The sequence below is a fragment of the Mobula birostris genome, chromosome 13, assembly GCF_030028105.1.
Source record: "Mobula birostris isolate sMobBir1 chromosome 13, sMobBir1.hap1, whole genome shotgun sequence".
In the NCBI taxonomy this organism is placed as follows: Eukaryota; Metazoa; Chordata; class Chondrichthyes; order Myliobatiformes; family Myliobatidae; genus Mobula; species Mobula birostris.
Window position 1 is genome coordinate 83,150,601 of NC_092382.1, and position 18,836 is coordinate 83,169,436.

An 18,836-nucleotide genomic window follows, 5' to 3' on the forward strand; every position below is an offset into this window, starting at 1 on the left:
GACGAAGGGTCTCGGCCCGAAACGTCGACTGTACCTCTTCCTATAGATGCTGCCTGGCCTGCTGCGTTCCACTAGCATTTTTTGTGTGTGTTTCTTGTTCCTCCAACTTGTTTTGAGCTGTGACAGTATTTTTTATATCAGAACTAACCATGGAGACTAAAATTATCTGAGTTGAAATGTTGTCCTACACCCACTGACGTGCTTTATAAACTTTTAACAGTGTAGAAAAGTCAAAGGATTTGTGCATGGGAATCACAAACACTACAGCCCGTTAGTTCCGCTGTTTCTGTCAGTTCACCAGCGCTTGAATGCCGCCGATCCTTGAATGTGGAGGCGGAGATGCTGGAGAAGACAGCGCCCCAGTCGCTACAAGGAGACCCCGATCACGTGTCCATGTCCGTGATCTGATTGGATATATTGCCATGACGTTGATAGCAGTGTGATGTCATTCACTGGCTCTCATTTTGGAAGGAATTTAGTCGGACATCGCAGATACACCAGCAGCTTCGCACTGGGAAGCGGCCGTTCACCTGCTCCGTGTGTGCGAAGCGACTCATTCAGTTAACCCACAATAAGTAGAGGCCACATTTCTGTCCGGAGTGAGCAAAGAGTTTTACTAAACCATCCCAGCTGCTGCAACATCAGCAACTTCGTATCAGGGAGGAAGATCAAATCAGCTCTGTGTTAAATGTTTAACCTTCACGGTGACTGAAGGCAGCTGCAGGATCATGAGGGGCTGTTACTGTCAGATTCTGCAGTTATTGCGGATGCTCATCGCACCCAGTACTGAACCCTGGTCACTGAGCACTGGGGGAGTCTGTTCTGCTGATGTTAGCCTTAAACTAGACTGATGTTTAATATTGTGGATCTGTGAAAGATAAAACAGTTCTGTATCAAATCCCATTTCTCAGGTACTTCCTGTCTCTACCACATTCACGATGTACACTAGAGAGGCCACTCGGCCCCTCTGGTGTCTACCTATGTTTATGTTCCATATCAGTTTATCAAAATCTATCCCTGCCATTTCCCCCTCATTCTCCCTGTGATGACAGGTTGCAACTGGTCACCACACCGTGGGTTAGGAGATTTCCCTTGAATTTCATGGAATCATAGAAATCTACAGCACATTACAGACCCTTTGACCCACAATGTTGTGCCAACCATGTAACTTACTCTAGAAACTGTCTAGAATTATCCTACCATATAGCCCTCTATTTTCCTAATCTCCATGTACCTATCTAAGAGTCTCTTAAAAGACCCTATTGTATCCGTCTCTACCACCGTCGCTGGCAGTGCATTCCACACACACACACACACACACACTTTGTTTAAAAAAACTTAGCTCTGACATCTCCTCTGTGCCTACTTCCAAGCAGCTTAAACCTATTCCCCCTCGTGGTAGCCGTTTCAGTCCTGGGAAAAGCCTCTGGCTATCCACACGACCAATGCCTCTCATCCTCTTATACACCTACATGAATTTCCTGCATGATTTTCTCCAGGCTGAATAAGACAATGTGCTCACTGTGGTTTTAACGTTCTTCAGGGCTCTGGACTAAGGTGGTTAAGCTCCTTCTTCCCTGCTCTTTTCAACGTTTTTGTCATTTTCACTAATTTCAAACGACTGTGCCTCAGACAGCTGGGTTGTTGCAATGCGCTGCTAAAGTCTGACAGCAGACTAGAGAGTGAATCTTCGATGGAGCAGAGTCAGAAACCAAAGAATTGCCAGTCTGAATCAGGGCTTTGGGGCTCCGGGAAGAGATGCGGCCAGGAGTTTACAAGGAGGGGGAGGAAGAGGAATCAGACCGGCAGGATGTGCCTACAAATGAAAGATCAAAAGCATTTGGAAACTGGTTGATCAAAAAATGGTTAATTTCTTTAAAATACTGGTGGAAATCAACAGATCAGGCAGCCAATGTGGAGAGGAACAAATAAACAACGTTTAGGCCGAGCCCCTTCAGCATGCATTGGCTGTGTACTCCTCTGCTCAGTTGCTGCCTGAACTGCAGAGTTCCTCCAGCATTTTATGTGTATGTGTCCACATCTCCAGCAACAACAGAATCTCTTGTGTTTTATATCTGCATTTGTAAGAACGTTTTACTTTGGCATTAAACACGCGGAACGTTTGCTGATATTAAGTGTATTGTTTTATTAGAGCTGCTTTCTGCGTTAAAAGAGGTGCTGAGTTTTCTACACAAAAAACAACTGAGGTATGTACTTGAACCGCGCGGAAACTTTCAATGGCTCCGTGATTAGCTTGAAAGCTCTGCGTTACAATTATCGCTGTCGCTGAAGCACCGATCGAATGCGCAGGCGTCAGGGTTGCGGATGGTCCCAAATATCGCACATGCGCAGTACACAAAAGGCCTCGGATGTCGCTGCCGGTAAGTGTTTCTCCGTGCGCCCGTTCTCACTACCGACTGAGGGGCAATTGCTGTGACTCCCGGAAACTATGCCCCGCGATCCCGGGATAGCCCTGTTCTCTTCCCTCTCTCAGCCCCACGATCCCTGCACGGAACCCGGGGAGCTTAGGCTGATGAGGGAATGGGAGCCGATGGATCTCTCAGACAGAGCTGAGCTCCAGCCATCAAAGGGTTAGGAACTCGGAGAAGGGGAACAAAATCTTTTACATCGCCAGTTCTGATAATCACCTTTATTTTACCTCCAATCACAAACAAGAGACATTCTGCAGATGCTGGAAATCCAAGCAACACACACAAAATGCCGGAATTCTGCATTAGTACACTTTTCCACAGATGCTGCCTGGCCTGCTGAGTTCCTCCAGCATTTTGTGTGTGTTGCTTGTTCTACCTCCTCTTGTTCCGGACCTTTCTACCCGTGAGGACATGTTTTGACCGATTCACTCTGTGAAGATAATGATATCAAACACCTTTGCCCTGGGCAACAAATAGCTTTCACATCACAAATGTGCCAGACTCGAATGAGACAGACTACTGCGCTTCCCTTTATATTCACTGGCATTACTGCACCATCAATGAGTTCACCACAGTCAGTCATTTGGCGGAGGCTTCAGGGGAAATATTTATGTACAATACAGAAACTGCTGTTACCTGTGTGTATTGCGGTGATGCAAAAGTTGCTGGAGAATTTGCAAGTGGGGAGAAGTGGAGTGATATTTTGAAATCTGACTTTTTAAAGCATAATTTAGCAAGCAAACCACATATGGACAATGTGCAAAATCTCTGGTGAGAAAATCCTTCATTACCCAGTACAGGCCTGCTACATAGGTTGTGTGAGAGTGCAGATGAACTCAATCATACCCAGAGGAGATCAAAGTTCTTATCAACAGTGATTTGCTGGCTGTTAAAATGAATACCTCTCGAAATAAAATTTACTGTGCATATGTTGTCACTGGGTGAAAAATGCACAGTACAAGATTTACGTGCAGACTGGTCATTACAAATTAGAGGGGACATTGGTGGGAAGGTGGAGAGACCTCCAGTATCCCTGATGCCCTCACCTACAAGATGTGCATCCAGCTGTGGCTTGTAACCCTGCACTCAAGGAGTTGAACTTGAAACGGTGAATTCCGGATCATCCAGGATTTGGAGGGGGTGATAGATAATGACATGAAGAGAGGTGAGTTGCACCCAAGGATTTGGAGGGGGTGATAGATATGACATGAAGAGAGGTGAGTTGCACCCAAGGTGCAGGACACAGGTTTTCTGTGAGTCAGGAAGGGGAATGAGGTTAAATAGCCATCACAGAGTAAACACAAAATACTCTGCAGATGCTGGGGTCAAAGCAACACTCGCAAAACGCTGGAGGAACTCAGCAGGCCGGGTAGCATCTGTGGAAATGATAAGTCGACTTTTCGGGCCGGAACCCTTCATCAGGACTTTAGAGGGAAGGGGCAGAGGCCCTATAAAGAAGGTGGGGGGAGGGTGGGAAGGAGAAGGCTGGTAGGTTCCAGGTGAAAAACCAGTAAAGGGAAAGATAAAGGGGTGGGGTGGGGGGGGGGTTGCAGGGAGGTGATAGACAGGCAAGGTGATGAAGGAATAGGGGAAAACACAATGGGTAGTAGAAGGAGGCGGAACCATGAGAGAGGTGATAGGCAGCTGGGGGAGGGGGCAGAGTGATATAGGGATAGAGGAAGGGAGGGAGAGGGAATTACCGGAAGTTGGAGAATTCTATGTTCATACCAAGGGGCTGGAGACTACCTAGACGGTTATGAGGTGCTGCTTCTCCAACCTGAGTTTAGCCTCATCATGGCAGTAGAGGAGGCCATGTATGGACATATCTGAATGGGAATGGGAAGCAGAGTTGAGGTGGTTCTTTTACTACCCATAGTGTTTTCCCCTATTCCTTCTTCACCTTTCCTGCCTATCACCTCCCTGCTCCCCCCCACCAACCCTTTTATCTTTCCCCTTACTGGTTTTTCACCTGGAACCTACCAGCCTTCAACTTCCCACCCTCCCCCCTCCTTCTTTATAGGGTCTCTGCCCCTTTAGAAACTGTTACGGGGAGATTATCTGGCAGAGGAAAGTCAAAGGGGTGATAGGGGATTCGTTAGTTAGGGGAACAGAACAAGAGGGGACTAATATCCTAGTGGTAAGGCTTGCTAGTGCTGGTGTGGGGGGAGGGGTGATGTGGTTAAAATAAGTTGTAGGGGGAATGGGAGCCAGAATGACAGAGCAGATAGTGGATAGTGAATTGAATTGAATTGACTTTATCACATACATCCTTCATATATATGAGGATTAGAAATCTTTATGTTACGTCTCTGTCTAAATGTGCAATGTGTAATATATTATAAATAGTTTGTACATAGGACAGTCAATATAACACAGAAATGCAATTGTATCAGCATGAATTAATCAGTCTGATGGCCTGGTAGAAGATGATGCCCCAAAGCCTGTTTGTCCTTTTGCTGTGGTACTGTTTCCTGGATGGTAGCAGCAGGAACAGTTTGTGGTTGTGGTGATTTGGGTCCCCAATATCCTTTGGGCCTTTTCTACACACCTGTCACTGCACATGTCCTGAATAGTGGGAAGTTCACATCTACAGACACGCTGGGCTGTCCGCACCACTCTCTGCAGGTTCCTGCGATTGAGGGAAGTACAGTTCCCAGACCAGGCTGTGATGCAGTCAGTCAGGATGTTCTCAGTTGTATCCCAGTAGATAGTTCTTAGGATTTGGGGCTCCATCCCAAATGTCTTCAACCATCTGAAGTGAAAGAGGAGCTGTTGTGCTCTTTTCACAACACAGCCGGTATGCAGAGACTATGTGAGAACCTTAGTGATGTTTATGCCGAGGAACTTAAAGCTGTTCACCCTCTCAACCCCAAATCCATTGATGCCAATAGGGATCAGCCTGTCTCCATTCCTCCCGTCGTCCACAATCAGCTACTTTGTTTTTGTGACAATGAGGGAGAGTTTGTTTTCTTGACACCAGTCAGATGTTGTACAGGCCTCAGATAGAGTCAGCAATCGAATGTTTGAGCATGGTGTGATGAATGAGCTGAGCTGTGTATATCACAATGCAAGAAACATTGTAGGAAAGCCAAATGAGCTCAGGACAGGGAATTATGATATTGTAGCAATTATTGGGACTTGTTTGCACGCAATAGTCTGAGCGATTTAGAGGAACAAATTTGAAGAGAGATCGCAGACCATGCCAAGAAACAAAGGTTGATTCAGTAAGTGATGTTAACTTTCCATATATTGACTGGGACTCCCATACAGTAAAAGGACTAGATGGGGTAGAGTTTGTCAAATGTGCCCTTAATCAGTACGTAGAATTCCTAACGTAGAAGTGTGCAATAAGCTGTGAGGAAACAATCCAGGGCTGGCGACAGAAATTAGTGATCATAATGCCATGAAATTCAAAGTAAATATGGAAAAGAGAGGTTTGGACCACGGGTTGAGATTCTAAATTGGAGAGAGGTCAATTTTGATGGTATCTGAAAGGATCTGACAAGTGTGGTTTGGGACAGGCTGTTTTCTGGCAAAGGAGTACTTGGTAAGTGGGATGCCTTCACAAGTGAAATTTTGAATGTGTAGAGTTTGTTTGTGCCTGCTAAAATAAAAGTTGAAAGGTAACTGGTGCAGGGAACTTTGGTTTTCAAGGGATATTGAGGGCCGGGATATTTTGTTCCTCTAAATGCCTCAGACCGTTCGGAGCTACTAAGACTCATTAATGACTACAATATCATAACTCCACGCCCTGAGCTCATCCGACTTTTTTTTTAGTCACCTTCTGTTGGTTTCTAAAAGCTTCCCAATAGTTTTTGCTCATTATTTTGCCTTCTCTTTGGCTTTTATGTTGGCTTTGGCTTCTCATTTCAGCCATGGTTGTGTCCTCCTGCCTTTCCAATGCTTCCACTTCTTTGGGATGTATCGATCACTCACCTCCCCAATTGCTTCCAGAAACTCCAGCCTTTGCTGCTCCGTTGTCACTCCTACCTTTTCCCTTCCAAACGAGTTTGACCAGCTTCTCTGTCATAGAAACATGGAGAAGTTCAGTATGGAAACAGGCCATTTGGCCCATCTAGTCAATGCCAAAAAAACATTTAAGTTGTCTAATGCATCTACCTGCACCGGGACCATCGCCCTCCATACCCCTACCATCCAGGCTCCCATCCAAACGCCTTTGAAATAGTGAAAGCGAGCTCATATTCACCACTTGTGCTGACATCTCATTCCACACTTTCACGACCATTTCAGTAAAGAGTTTTTCCACTAGATCCATTAAATTTTCACCTTCCGCACTTACCCTTGACCTCTGGTTGTCATCCCACCCAACCCTTGTGGAAAAAACTGCTTGCATTTACCTTATCTGTACCCTCATAATTCTGTATACTTCCGGAAAATCCTCAAAGCAATGTTTAATTTCCTTGTTTATGTTTAGAACTTTTTTAGATGTATAAGATGATGAGGGGCATTGATCGTGTGGATAGTCAGAGGTTTTTTCCCAGGGCTGAAATGGCTAACATGAGGGGGCATAGTTTTAAAGTGTTTGGAAATAGATACCGAGGGGATGTCAGGGGTAAGTTTTTTTACACAGAGAGTGGTGGGTGCGTGGAGTGCGCTGCGGGCTAATTTGCATTTGATTGTTTCAGTTACTGTGGGGCAGTTCAGTGTGAACAGGGAATAATACCAATGGAGAGAGTCAAACTGAACCAGGACACAGATTGGAGATGGCAGAAATGCCCCATTCTTATAGAGACAGGAATAGCATCAGAGAATTTGATGGTCATTCCAGATACCAGCACTGTGCCCAGTTAGAAGATGATTTCTGTCTCCAACTTGGGTTGAACCTCACAGTAACAGTGTGATTCCAGATTGCACCTTGATGATTCAAGTGATCTCATCTGAAGTGTTGTCCTAAACCCATTGATGGATTTTGTAAATCTTTTTACAGGTTAAAAATGACAAGGAACTTGTCTACGGGAATCTCAAACACAACACACCAGTTTTTCTGTCTCTGTCCAGATATTTAAGAAGTGGAGCAAGGGATTCACTCGATCATCCTTCCTGCTCAGCCTGTGGGGAGGGATTCACTCGCTCATCCGACCGACTGGCACACCCGTCATTTTACACAGGAGAGATCCCATTCATCTGCTCAGACACTGGGAATGGATTCAGTCCCTCATTTCAACTGAAGGAATATCAGCAAGTTCACACTGGGACAAGGCCATTCATCTGTTCTGTGTGTGAGAAGGGATTCAGTCGGTCTTCCCACCTGTGGACACACCAGTCAGTTCACACTGGGCAGAGGCTGGTCATCTGCTAAATTTGTGGGGAAGGATTCACTCGGTCATCTGACCTAATGACTCACCAGCGAGTTCACACCAAGGAGCGGCCATTCACCTGCACAGTCTGTGGGAAAAGATATACTTGGTTATCTGAACTGAAGGTACATCAGAGAGCTCACACTGGAGAGAGGCCGTTCACCTGCTCAGACTGCGGGAAGGGATTCACTCAGTCATCCACCCTAGTGGCACACCAGCGAGTTCACACTGGAGAGAGGCCGTTCACCTGCTCAGTCTGTGGGAAGGGATTCACTTGGTCATCTAAACTGAAGGTACATCGGCGAGTTCACACTGGGGAGAGGCCATTCACCTGCTCAGACTGTGGGAAGGGATTCACTTGCTCATCTCAACTCAAGGTACATCAGCGAGTTCACACTGGGGAGAGGCCATTCATTTGCTCAGACTGTGGGAAGGGATTCACTCAGTCATCGAAATTGAAGGTACATCAGAGTGTTCACACTGGGGAGAGGCCATTCACCTGCTCGGACTGTGGGAAGGGATTCACTGAGTCATTTCATCTACTGAGACACCAGTCAGTTCACACCGGAGAGTGGCCATTCACCTGCTCTGAATGTGGGAAGGGATTCACTTGCTCATCTAAACTGAAGGTACATCAGGGAGTTCACACTGGGGAGAGTCCGTTCACCTGCTCATTCTGTGGGAAGGGATTCACTTTATCATCTCAGCTACTGAGACACCAGTCAGCCCACATAGGGAAATGGCCATTTACCTGCTCAGTCTGTGGGAAAGGATTCATTTTCTCATCTCAACTGAAGGTACATCAGCGAGTTCACACTGGGGAGAGGCCATTCACCTGTTCAGACTGTGGGAAAGATTTCTTTCAGTCATCCCACCTTCAAGAACACCGGTTCGTTCACACTGGGGAGCGGTCGTTCATCTGCTCAGTATGTGGGAAGGGATTCACTCGGTTATCTCAACTACAGAGACACCAGCGAGTTCACACAGGGGAGAGGCCATTCACCTGCTCTGTGTGTGGGAAGGGATTCACTTGGTCATCACAACTACATAAACACCAGCGAGTTCACACTAGGTAGAGGCCGATCACCTGCTCAATCTCTGGGGAGAGAGTCTTTCAGCCAAATCAATCAAATGTGCATCATTGAGTTCACACTGGGGAGAGGCTGTTCACCTGTTGTGAATGTGGGAAGCGATTCACTCAGCCATCTAAGCTTATGTAACTCTCGCTTCAGCTAGCAGCTTAATATAAGGGGTGATAGCCTCCCAGCCCGGGCAAGTTACGAAATCTCGTTTGGGTGGATGCTGGGTGATGTGTCCCCTGTTACAAATCAGTACCCCAAAATAACAAATGGTACACAATATGTGATTAAACGATTGCTCTTTATAATACTTACTTTGACTATAGGGTTAGTAAAGTAAACAAAAAAAAAAGAAAAAGGGCCCACTCTCACCATTCGTGCCTTCTCATCTCTCCCCAGCAAAAGACCATGAAATCTCTCTTCCAGACTCACAAGAAAGAACATTTTTGTCATTGGATAGCCCTGCACTTCAAAACCCTGTTATCTCTAGTCATTACCTAAACATGGCTGCTTCAGAGAAGCCATTACCTCAGCAGTGAAACATTCCTGAGAGGCCATTACATTAGCAGTGAAACTTACAGCGTATTCAGCATATTACACTTGTGACACACTACCGGGTTCACACTGGGGAGAAAGTTTCAATAAGCTGCTTGCTGGATATTTGTCCATCACCATTGCTGAATACAATTTCGAGAATGACTATCGGTGCTGAACTCTGCAATTATTGCTGCTGGTCACCACACCCAGTTCTGCACTCTGGTCACTGGGCATGGGAAGAGTTTCTTCTGCTGCATATTCACCTTTAATGGGACTGGAGTTTAAAATTCTGGATCTGAGACAAATAAGTCATTTCTATTTTAAACTCTGTCTCTGGTACTTAGTGAATTTATAACACACCTAGTTTACAGCAGAGAATCAGCTGAGGCTGGCTGGACCCTGCCAGTGATTCAGTTCCACGGCAGTCCTTTTAAATCCTGCCCTGTTGTTCATCTCTCGCTCTCCCACTGGTGATTGGTTCCAAACAGTCACCACTCTGTGGATGAAGAGGTTTTCTTGCATTCTCTGCAGTCTGAAGAAGTTGAGCTGACTGCAGTTCTGTCTGAGATGTTCTTCGTCCCTCTAATCTCTGGGCTGAGGAAGAATGACATTGGTTATTAACCTCCTTAATCATGACTCATTTCCACATTATGGGTCATTTTCTCTGCTTCAGAAGGATTGTTAGAAAACACCACTGTCCTCTAAAGACTGAAAGCAGAATGGGAAACTATTAGTTGGATTTTCAATGAAGCAGCGTCAGAAGCCAGAGGCAGGTCTGCACAGGGCAGAGTTTGGGGCTCTGGACGATGGTTGGGGTAAGAACCTATAATGAGGAGAAGGGAATCAGCAACGGGGCGTAGCAACGAATGACAGAGTAACAACATTTGGAAGCTGATTGACAGAGAAAATCTTTCGGTTGTCTGACTGATGACACAAACAATATCTGTGGTGAGGTGCTCCTCTGGTCGAGGGACATATGTGTGTTGGGAATGGTTATATCTATTGAGTGAATTGTTCCTGCTTGCTTATCCTATAATATTATATCCGGATGATTTTATGGATGGTCCTATCTGAAATAATGTATTTATTATCATATGATTTGTAAGATTTTGACTCTAAAACTGGATCAGGCTTGAATTTATGGTACCTTTATGAAGTGATGGAGGACATTCATGAGTTTGTATTTTAAAGCAAAATTTTAGTGAATGATATTTGCCACTTTATTGTACCTCTGTAAGTAATCAGATTGAGTTGAACTTCTGCAGGATCCTGGCATGTGTTGGATTGTGTCTGCTTTCTCTTGGCATTTTCTGCACTTATTGCCTTGTTTGTTTGTATTTCATGTATTTTCGATTTTTTTTCTTTCTTTTTGTTAACCACCTTGTCCTGTATTTCTGCAAGGACTCCCTCTGTTTCTGGGAAGAGTTCTCCAACTCTCAGTCAGGTGCTCGATGCTTCCTTGTCACCATCTCATCTGCTCAGATCGTTGGGATGTCTCCCATGGAGGGTCATACTCGTTCCACTGGTTAATGTTTTCTTCCATAGTGATGATTCATTTTTCTGAGTTGTCCTCTCATTGAAGTTTTCTGGTCTGTATTTCTTATCACGATTGCATACACACACCTGGAGTGCTGAATTCTGTTCATTTTTGATGAAAATATATACTTACAAGTTTTATACTGTTGTGTGATTTTTTTTTTTCATGTGTGTTATTTCTCTTCTCCCTTCTGTCCAAGGTAGTGTTAATCTAAGTGGGTTTGAATATAAATAGTCTTTTCTAAAGTGCTTATTTATCTTTGTAAATTTTAATGATTGAAATGGGACCAAGATATTTTCATTAAAAAAGTCAATGTCGATATTGATGAAAGTGTTTATTGCCTTCGTTGTATTTGTTAACTATTGAGCTCTGTTTGGCAGGTTTTTGTTCAGGTCTATAAAGAGTAAAAGAGAGGGGAGAGTTGATATTGTACCACTGGAAGATGATGCTGGAGAGTCAGTAATAGAGCAAAGAAATAGCGGCCGAGCGTAATGAGTATTTTGTGTCAGTCTTCACTGTGTAAAACACGAGCAGTATAAGACAATAAGAAATAGGAGCAGAATTAGGCCATTCAGCCCCATCAAGTCTGCTCCGCTGTTCTATCATGGCTGATCCCAGTTCTCACTCAGCCCCATGCACCTGCCTCCTCGGCATATCCTGTAATGCCCTGACTGATCAGCAAACTATTAGCTTCTGCCTTAAATGTACCCACAGACTTGGCCCCCACTGCCATCTGTGTCAGAGAATTCCACAGATTCACTGCTCTCTGACTAAATAAAATCCTCCTTAACTACTCTAATAGGTCACTCCTCAGTTTTGAGGCTGTGCCCTCTGTTATGGCTACCCCCACCATACAAAAAGTCCTTTCCTCATCCACCCTATCCAGACCTTTCCACATTCGGTGGGTTTCAGTGAGATTTACCCCCCATCATCTGCATTTATTAAACATAAGTCATTGCAGGAGTACAGGCCCAAGGCTGGCAAATGCTCCTCATATCTTAACCCCTTCATTTCCGGAATCATCTTCTTCAGTATCCTCTGGACTCTCTCCAATAACAACACACCTTTTCTGAGATATGGGTCCAAAATATTCTAAGTGCAGCCTAAGTTGTGCCTTATAAATTATCAGCATTATCTCCTTGCTTATATTTTCTACTTCACTTTAAATGCCAGCATTGCATTTGCCTTCTTTACCACAGACTCAACCTGTAAATTAACCTTCTGGGAGTCTTGCCCCAAGGACTCATATTTCCTCTGTACTTCTGTTGTTTGAACCTTCTCCCCAATCAGATAATAATTCACTATTAACAACAGGAATTCTGCAGATGCTGGAAATTCAAGCAATACACATAAAAGTTGCTAGTGAACGCAGCAGGCCAGGCAGCATCTCTAGGAAGAGGTGCAGTCGACGTTTCAGGCCGAGACCACTATTATAATGGTTTATATTATTGTCTAGTTTGCTCTCTTCAAATAGCTTTTTTTCATTGCCTGTTTTGGATTTTAAAAGCTACCCAATTAACTAACTTCCTACTCACTTTTGCTACCTTATATGCACTTTCCTTCACTTTTATACAGTCCTTAACTTCCCTTTGTCAGTCACGGTAGCCTAGCCCCACTGTTTGAGAGCTACTTCATCGAGACATATCTATCCTGTACATTATGAACTACTCTCAGAAACGTCAGCCATTCCTGCTCTGACGTCATCCCCACCAGTACCCTTCTGCAATCCACCTGGGGAAACACCTCTCTCATGCCTGTGTAATTCCCTTTGTTCCATTGCGATACTATGCATGTGACCTATGCTCCTCCCTCACAAATTGCAGTAGAAATTCAATCATATTATGATCACTGCCTTCTAATGATTCCTTTACATTAACCACATCTTACACAACATGCAATCTAAGATAGCAGTTCCTCGAGTAGGCTCAAACATCAGCTGCTCTAAAAAGCCATTTTGTAAGCATTCAATGCATACCCTCCTTGCGATCTCACACAAGTCTGACTTTCCCAATTCTCCTGCAGACTGAAGTCACACACTACAATTGTGTCATTAAATTTATTACATAAATGCCAAACATTGGGGAGTATCTGGGGCAGAAGTGAGGAGACATGTTTTTACCAAGGAGAGAATGTGTTTTGGAAGCTAAAAGGCCTGAATGTAGATAAGACTCCTGGACCAGAAGGTGAACACCCCAGGATTCAGAAAGAGGTAGCTGAAGAGATTGGGAAGGCATTAGAGTCATAGAACACCACAACACAGGAAAATGCCATTCGGCCAATCTAGTCTGTGCCAAAGCATTAATCTGCCGAGTTCCAACAATTTCCACCTGGACCATAGCCCTCCATATCCTTCTCATCCATGCACCAAAGCAAACTTCTCTTAAAGGTTAAAATCGTCCCTGCCACTTGCTCTGGCAGCTCGTTGCACACTCTCCCCGCCTCTGAACAGATAATTTCCCCCTTAGTTTTCTCTTAAAGTAATGAGTAATGATGTATAACCAATCACTAGATTTTGGAACGGTTCTGGTGGACTGGAAAGTACAAATGTCTCTCCACTCTTTAAGACAGGGAGGCAGAAGAAAGAAAGTTATAGGACAGTTAGTCTGACCTCAGTGGTCAGGAAGATGATGGAGTGTATGATGGGTGAGTTTTCTGGGTACTGTAATTGGGGACGCCTGATGAAGTTGGCCAAAGTCAGCAGGACTCCTTTAGAGGAAATTATGTCTGACAAATCTCTTGGAATACTTTGAGGAAATAACAGGCAGGATAGATAAAGCAGAGGCAGTGGATGTTGTTGGCTTGGATTTCAGATGATCTTTAACAAGGTACACCATGCAAGGCTTATTGAGAAAGTAAAGAGGCATGGGATTCAAGGGGACATTGCTCTGTGGATCCAGAACTGGCTTGCCCACAGAAGGCAAAGAGTGGTTGTAGACGGGTCATATTCTGCATGGAGGTTGGTCACCAGTGGCCTCAGAGGATGGTGAGTGGGTGGAATGGGCTGCTGGCAATGGTGGAGGAGGCGGATACGATAGGGTCTTTTAAGAGACTTTTGGATAGATACATGGAGCTTAGAGAGATAGAGGGCTATGGGCAACCCTAGGTAATTTTAAGGTAATGACGTGTTCGGCACAGCTTTGTGGGCTGAAGGGTCTGAATTGTGTTGTAGATTTTTATGTTTCTATGAACATACATTTTGTGTCAGTAACAAATTTGGAAATGTTGGATTTGGTCTCTCAGCCAAATAGTTGACACAGTTTGGGAACAACTGGACTCCGAGCACCGGTCCCTACAACACCGACTGGGACATCCTGCAGGCCCGGGAAGCGTCTGGTTATTCCTTGTATTTGAACACACAGAGACCAGGAAGGCCACTCGGCCCCTCAACACCGTCCTGTTATTCAATAAGACCCCGGGCACCCAAACACCTCTCCCATCCCCACTTTTCCCGGACCATTGGCCCCGCTCGCAGGGCAACAGTCTGCCGGTGTTTGCCCCCCAATGTGGTGAATCGCCACCACCGTGGGCTCAGACATTTCCACAGATGAGCCCCTCCTGTCCCCACCGGGACAAACATCCTGTCCGCCCCCTCTCTCACCGTCTTCATCCTCTCCCTCCCCGGGGAACCGGCATCAAACCGACGGGCCGAGCGGTCTCCTCCTACCTCTCAGCGATACATCAGACTCCGGCCGCAGGAGACGCTTCACAAACGCCCCAACTTCCCTCGGAGGGAAATGGAAATAAATCAGAAAGCGGACATTTACTTTGGGATTTTGTTCCGATTTGACGGGCAGGTCGCAATGCGGCAGGAGACCGGGTAACGCCCTCTCGGCTGGTCCGCCTCCACTATTGGGTGTAACCAGTGATTGACATCGCTTCGCACCAATGGGAATAGCGCAGCTCTGCAATCAGTTCAATTCCTCTGTTGACTGTTCGGGGAGGGGGCAGGGCTCGATTTCAGCCGTTAAACCGAAAAAGCTCGAGCACAGCAGCGCGTGTGTGACGTAAGGCACCGTGCTCGTGACAGCAGATGCAGATACGGGGAGACCATGGGTGACGTCAGGCGTGTGGGGAGGGGCTGTTGTGTGACGTCACGTGAGGGGAGCGCTTCAATTTTAAAACACCTTTTGTTGGGTCCGATCTGGAACAACAAAATTAAATTCGGGTTTCATCGGGACCGGATCCGGTGTTGTGAGATGTGTCCGGCTGTGCCGTGTTGTTGGTGGAGTGGGCAGCGGGGTGTTTGTCTCCGGGCTCTCCTCAGCCCCGGTTTTCACTTTGCGACCGAGCCCGGGCCGTGGATCAATTCCTTGTGGTTCTGCAGGGTGTTTGGGGCGAAGGGACAGTCTGTCTGTCTGTCTGTCTGTGTGGGTCGGGGTTATGAGTGGGTCCCGGGACAAATTAACTTGTAAACACCGGACCATCTGGTGAATTGGATCAGACAGCTTCGCTCGCCTGTCCTTTCAGGAAACAACAATTCTCTCTTCATATTAATGACTGTCTAAACTTGCTGTGAACAAGATTCTGTGTTACAAGATTGTGAGTTACAGAGTCTAGGACAGCTGTCACCGTCATGGGCTGCGAGTGCAGACAGGGATTGGGGTCACTGAGCTGTGCATCAGAGAAGGACACGGGTTTGTACAGCCTCCTGTGGGGTAGAAATGTCCACACGGTGAATTCGGATCTGCTGGCACATCGGGAGTCTGAAAGGGAAAGGGAATAGGGAAGGGGCTGAGCAGAGAGTTTTAACAGGGGTGGAGGAGTACAGGAGCTGTCTGATAGATCGTTTTAATTGTTTTTTATAATCTGACAGATGGTGACTGAGGAAGAAGCTTGTTGACGGAAGATACCCGGAGGCGAGCAGCTCAGACACAGAATCAGGAATTGAATTGAATTGACTTTATTTCTTACATCCATCAGGGGTAAAAATCTTTACATTAGGTCTCCATCTAAATGTGCGACGTGCAATCATAGTAATTTATAATAGTTTATAATAAATAAAACAGACAATGTAATATAGAGTACACTCAAATCAGCGTGAGTTCATCAGTCTGACGGCCTGGTGGAAGAAGCTGTCCCGGAGCCTGTTGGTCCTGGCTTTTATGTTGCGGTACCGCTTCCCGGATGGTATCAGGAGAGTGACAGTGATGTGATTTCCTGTGTCAAGGGTACAGACAGTCGTCTCAAGTGAGGAGTTTGTGTGGAGATGCAGCTTCCCTGGAGGTGGAGGAAAGAGGACACTTTGCAAATGTTGTGAAGGGACCTGCCTTCACCACCACCTCGGGCAGTTTGTTCCAGATTTCAGCTACCCTCTGAGTGAAAAATCTCTTCCTCAGATCCCTCTAAACCTCTTCGTCCTCTGTTTAAATCTGTGCCCTCTGATCAGTGACACCTCTGTCCCAGGATCGTGGCCGACATGGGCATCAGTGAGGCCTTTGACAAGGTTCAGCATGGTAAGTTGCTGTGGAAAGTTAGATCACATGGGATCCAGGGAGAGCTGGCTAACTGGATGCACAGTTGTCTTGATGGTAGGAAGCAGAGAGTGATGGTGGGAGGCTGTTTATTGGACTCAAGGCCCGTGCCTAGTGATGTCCCCCAGGGTTACACCCCGTTGCTATCATTATTCATTGATATTTAATTTTATTTGCATTTACACAGTTTGTTGAATTCTATGCTCTACTTGATCTTTCACTGATCCTGTTACTATTCTATAGATTTGCTAAGTGCTCCTGTTGGATAAATGACCTCAGAGTTGTATGTGGTGACATATGTACTCTGATAATAAAATTTGTTTTGAACTTTGAACATTGCTACTTGTCATCTAAATCAATAATTTGGTTGAGAACTACAGGGTATGGATAGTAGTTTTGCAGCAAGTAAATTCAAACAAGTACCTTTTCTGAAAGATATTAAGTATAAACTCTCTGCTCTGTTTCCCTCTCCGCACTCGACCACCCCCTCCCCTTATTGCCTCCCTCTCTGCCCCGTCCGCCCTCTCACCCCCATATTAGAGATAAGTTCAGTGTCGGCATTGACTAGAAGGGCCAAAGGGCCTGTTTCAGTGCAGCTGGGCTCTGTGACTCTAATAGCATTCTGATTTGTAATTTCCACAGTCACTGCTTTGCTGCCAATGACTGAACCCAGAAATTTACACAAACAAGAAATGAAAGACTCTTAGCTGGCTGCAGAAAGCGTTTACAAGCTGTGATACTTGCTAAAGGGGGTGTTACTAAGCACTGACCACGCAGGGTGCCCAAACATTTGCTTCGGGCCCTTTTCCTTTTTTGTTATTTTGAAACTGTAAAAGATGGAAATAAAAAAGTAATCTTGCATAAGATATTAAAGAAATGTGTCATATTTAACTTCATGCCTTTTGGAAATCAGGTCAGCTTTTATTCACTTAGCTATTCACAGTAACAGAAATTTTGACCAGGGGTCCCCAAACATTTACATGCCACTGTACATATCCTGTGCCTTCCGAATTGCTTCCAGAAATTCCTGCCATTGCTGTTCTGTTTTCATCCTTGCCCATGTTCTTTTCAAATCAATTTTGACCAATTTTTCTTTCATGCCTCTCTAATTCTCTTTATTTCACATCTGACTTTAGCTTCTCCTTCTCCAATGTCAGGGTGAATTTGATCGTATTAAGATCACTTGCCCCGAAGGTTTCTTTGAACTTAAGTGACCTAAATAATTCCGGTTCATTACAACACCCAGTCCAGAATAGCTGATCCCCAAGTGGTCTCAACCATGAACTGCTCTAAAAAAAAGCATCTTGTAGGCATTCTAGGAATTCCTCCTCTTGAGACCAACACCATCATAATTTTCCTAATCACCTGCATGACAATCCCCCATGACTATTGTAACATTGCCCTTTTGGCACACATTTTCTAACTTCCATTGTAACTTGTGGACCACATACTTACTACTGTTTGGAGGTCTCTGTACAATTCCCATCAGGGATTTTTTTTTTTTTTTACATGTGCTGTTCCTTAATTCTACCCACAGATTCCACACATTCCAACCTTATGCCAACTCTTTCTACTGATTCTATTTACTATTTTACCAACACAGCCACACATCCCACCACCAGCTTGTTCTTTCAAGAAGCATGTAAGTATCTGGGAAACAAGTGGACCTGCAGATGCTAGAAATCTAGAGAACTACACACAAAGTGCTGAAGGATCTCAGCATGTCAGGCAGCATCTATGGATGGGAATCAACATTTCCAGCCAAGACCCTTCATCGGGACTCTTGACACCCACGTAGCTGGAATATCAACAAGCAAAGGAAATAGAAAGTAGTGCGAAATAGGGAGAACCTTTGTCAAAATTTAGTTCAAGGCTTAAAAAAACCTGCCAAACAGAGCTCAATAGTGAACAAATACAACAAAGGCAATAAACACTTTCATCAATACCAACAATGACTTTTTTTTTATATAAAAATATCCTTTGTACCATTTCAATCAGTAAAATTAACAAAGATACAGAACTGAAATGACAGCTTTAGAAAAGACTATTTACACTCAGACTCAGTTAGATTAACACTACCTCGGACAGGAGGAGGAAGAGGAATAACACACATGAAAAAAAAATCACACAAGTCAGATAAAACTTCTAAGTATATATTTTCATCAAAAATGAACAGTATTCATTGCTCCATGTGTGTATATGCAATCGTGGTAAGAAATACAGACCAGAAAACTTAAATGAGAGGCTAACTCAGAAATGAATCATCACTATGGAAGAAAACATTAACCAGTGGAATGAGTACGACCCTCCATGGGAGACATCCCAATGACCTGAGCAGACAAGATGTTGACAAGGAAGCATCGAGCACCTGACTGAGAGTTGGAGACCTCTTCCCAGAAACAGAGGGGTTCCTTGCAGAAATATAGGACAAGGTGGTCAACAATATGAAAAAAAAATCGAAA

At 44.9% G+C, this 18,836-nt stretch overlaps 1 protein-coding gene across 1 annotated transcript; it reads left to right on the plus strand.

Annotated features, from left to right (window-relative positions):
• Window positions 1-3,452: 3,452 nt before the first annotated feature.
• Window positions 3,453-9,314, plus strand: LOC140207061 (uncharacterized). Its single transcript, XM_072275383.1, has 2 exons — window positions 3,453-3,597; window positions 7,381-9,314. Exon 2 carries the CDS (start codon window positions 7,789-7,791, stop codon window positions 8,824-8,826), a length of 1,038 nt encoding a protein of 345 aa, XP_072131484.1. The 5' UTR covers window positions 3,453-3,597; window positions 7,381-7,788; the 3' UTR covers window positions 8,827-9,314.
• The last annotated feature ends 9,522 nt before the right edge of the window (window positions 9,315-18,836 follow it).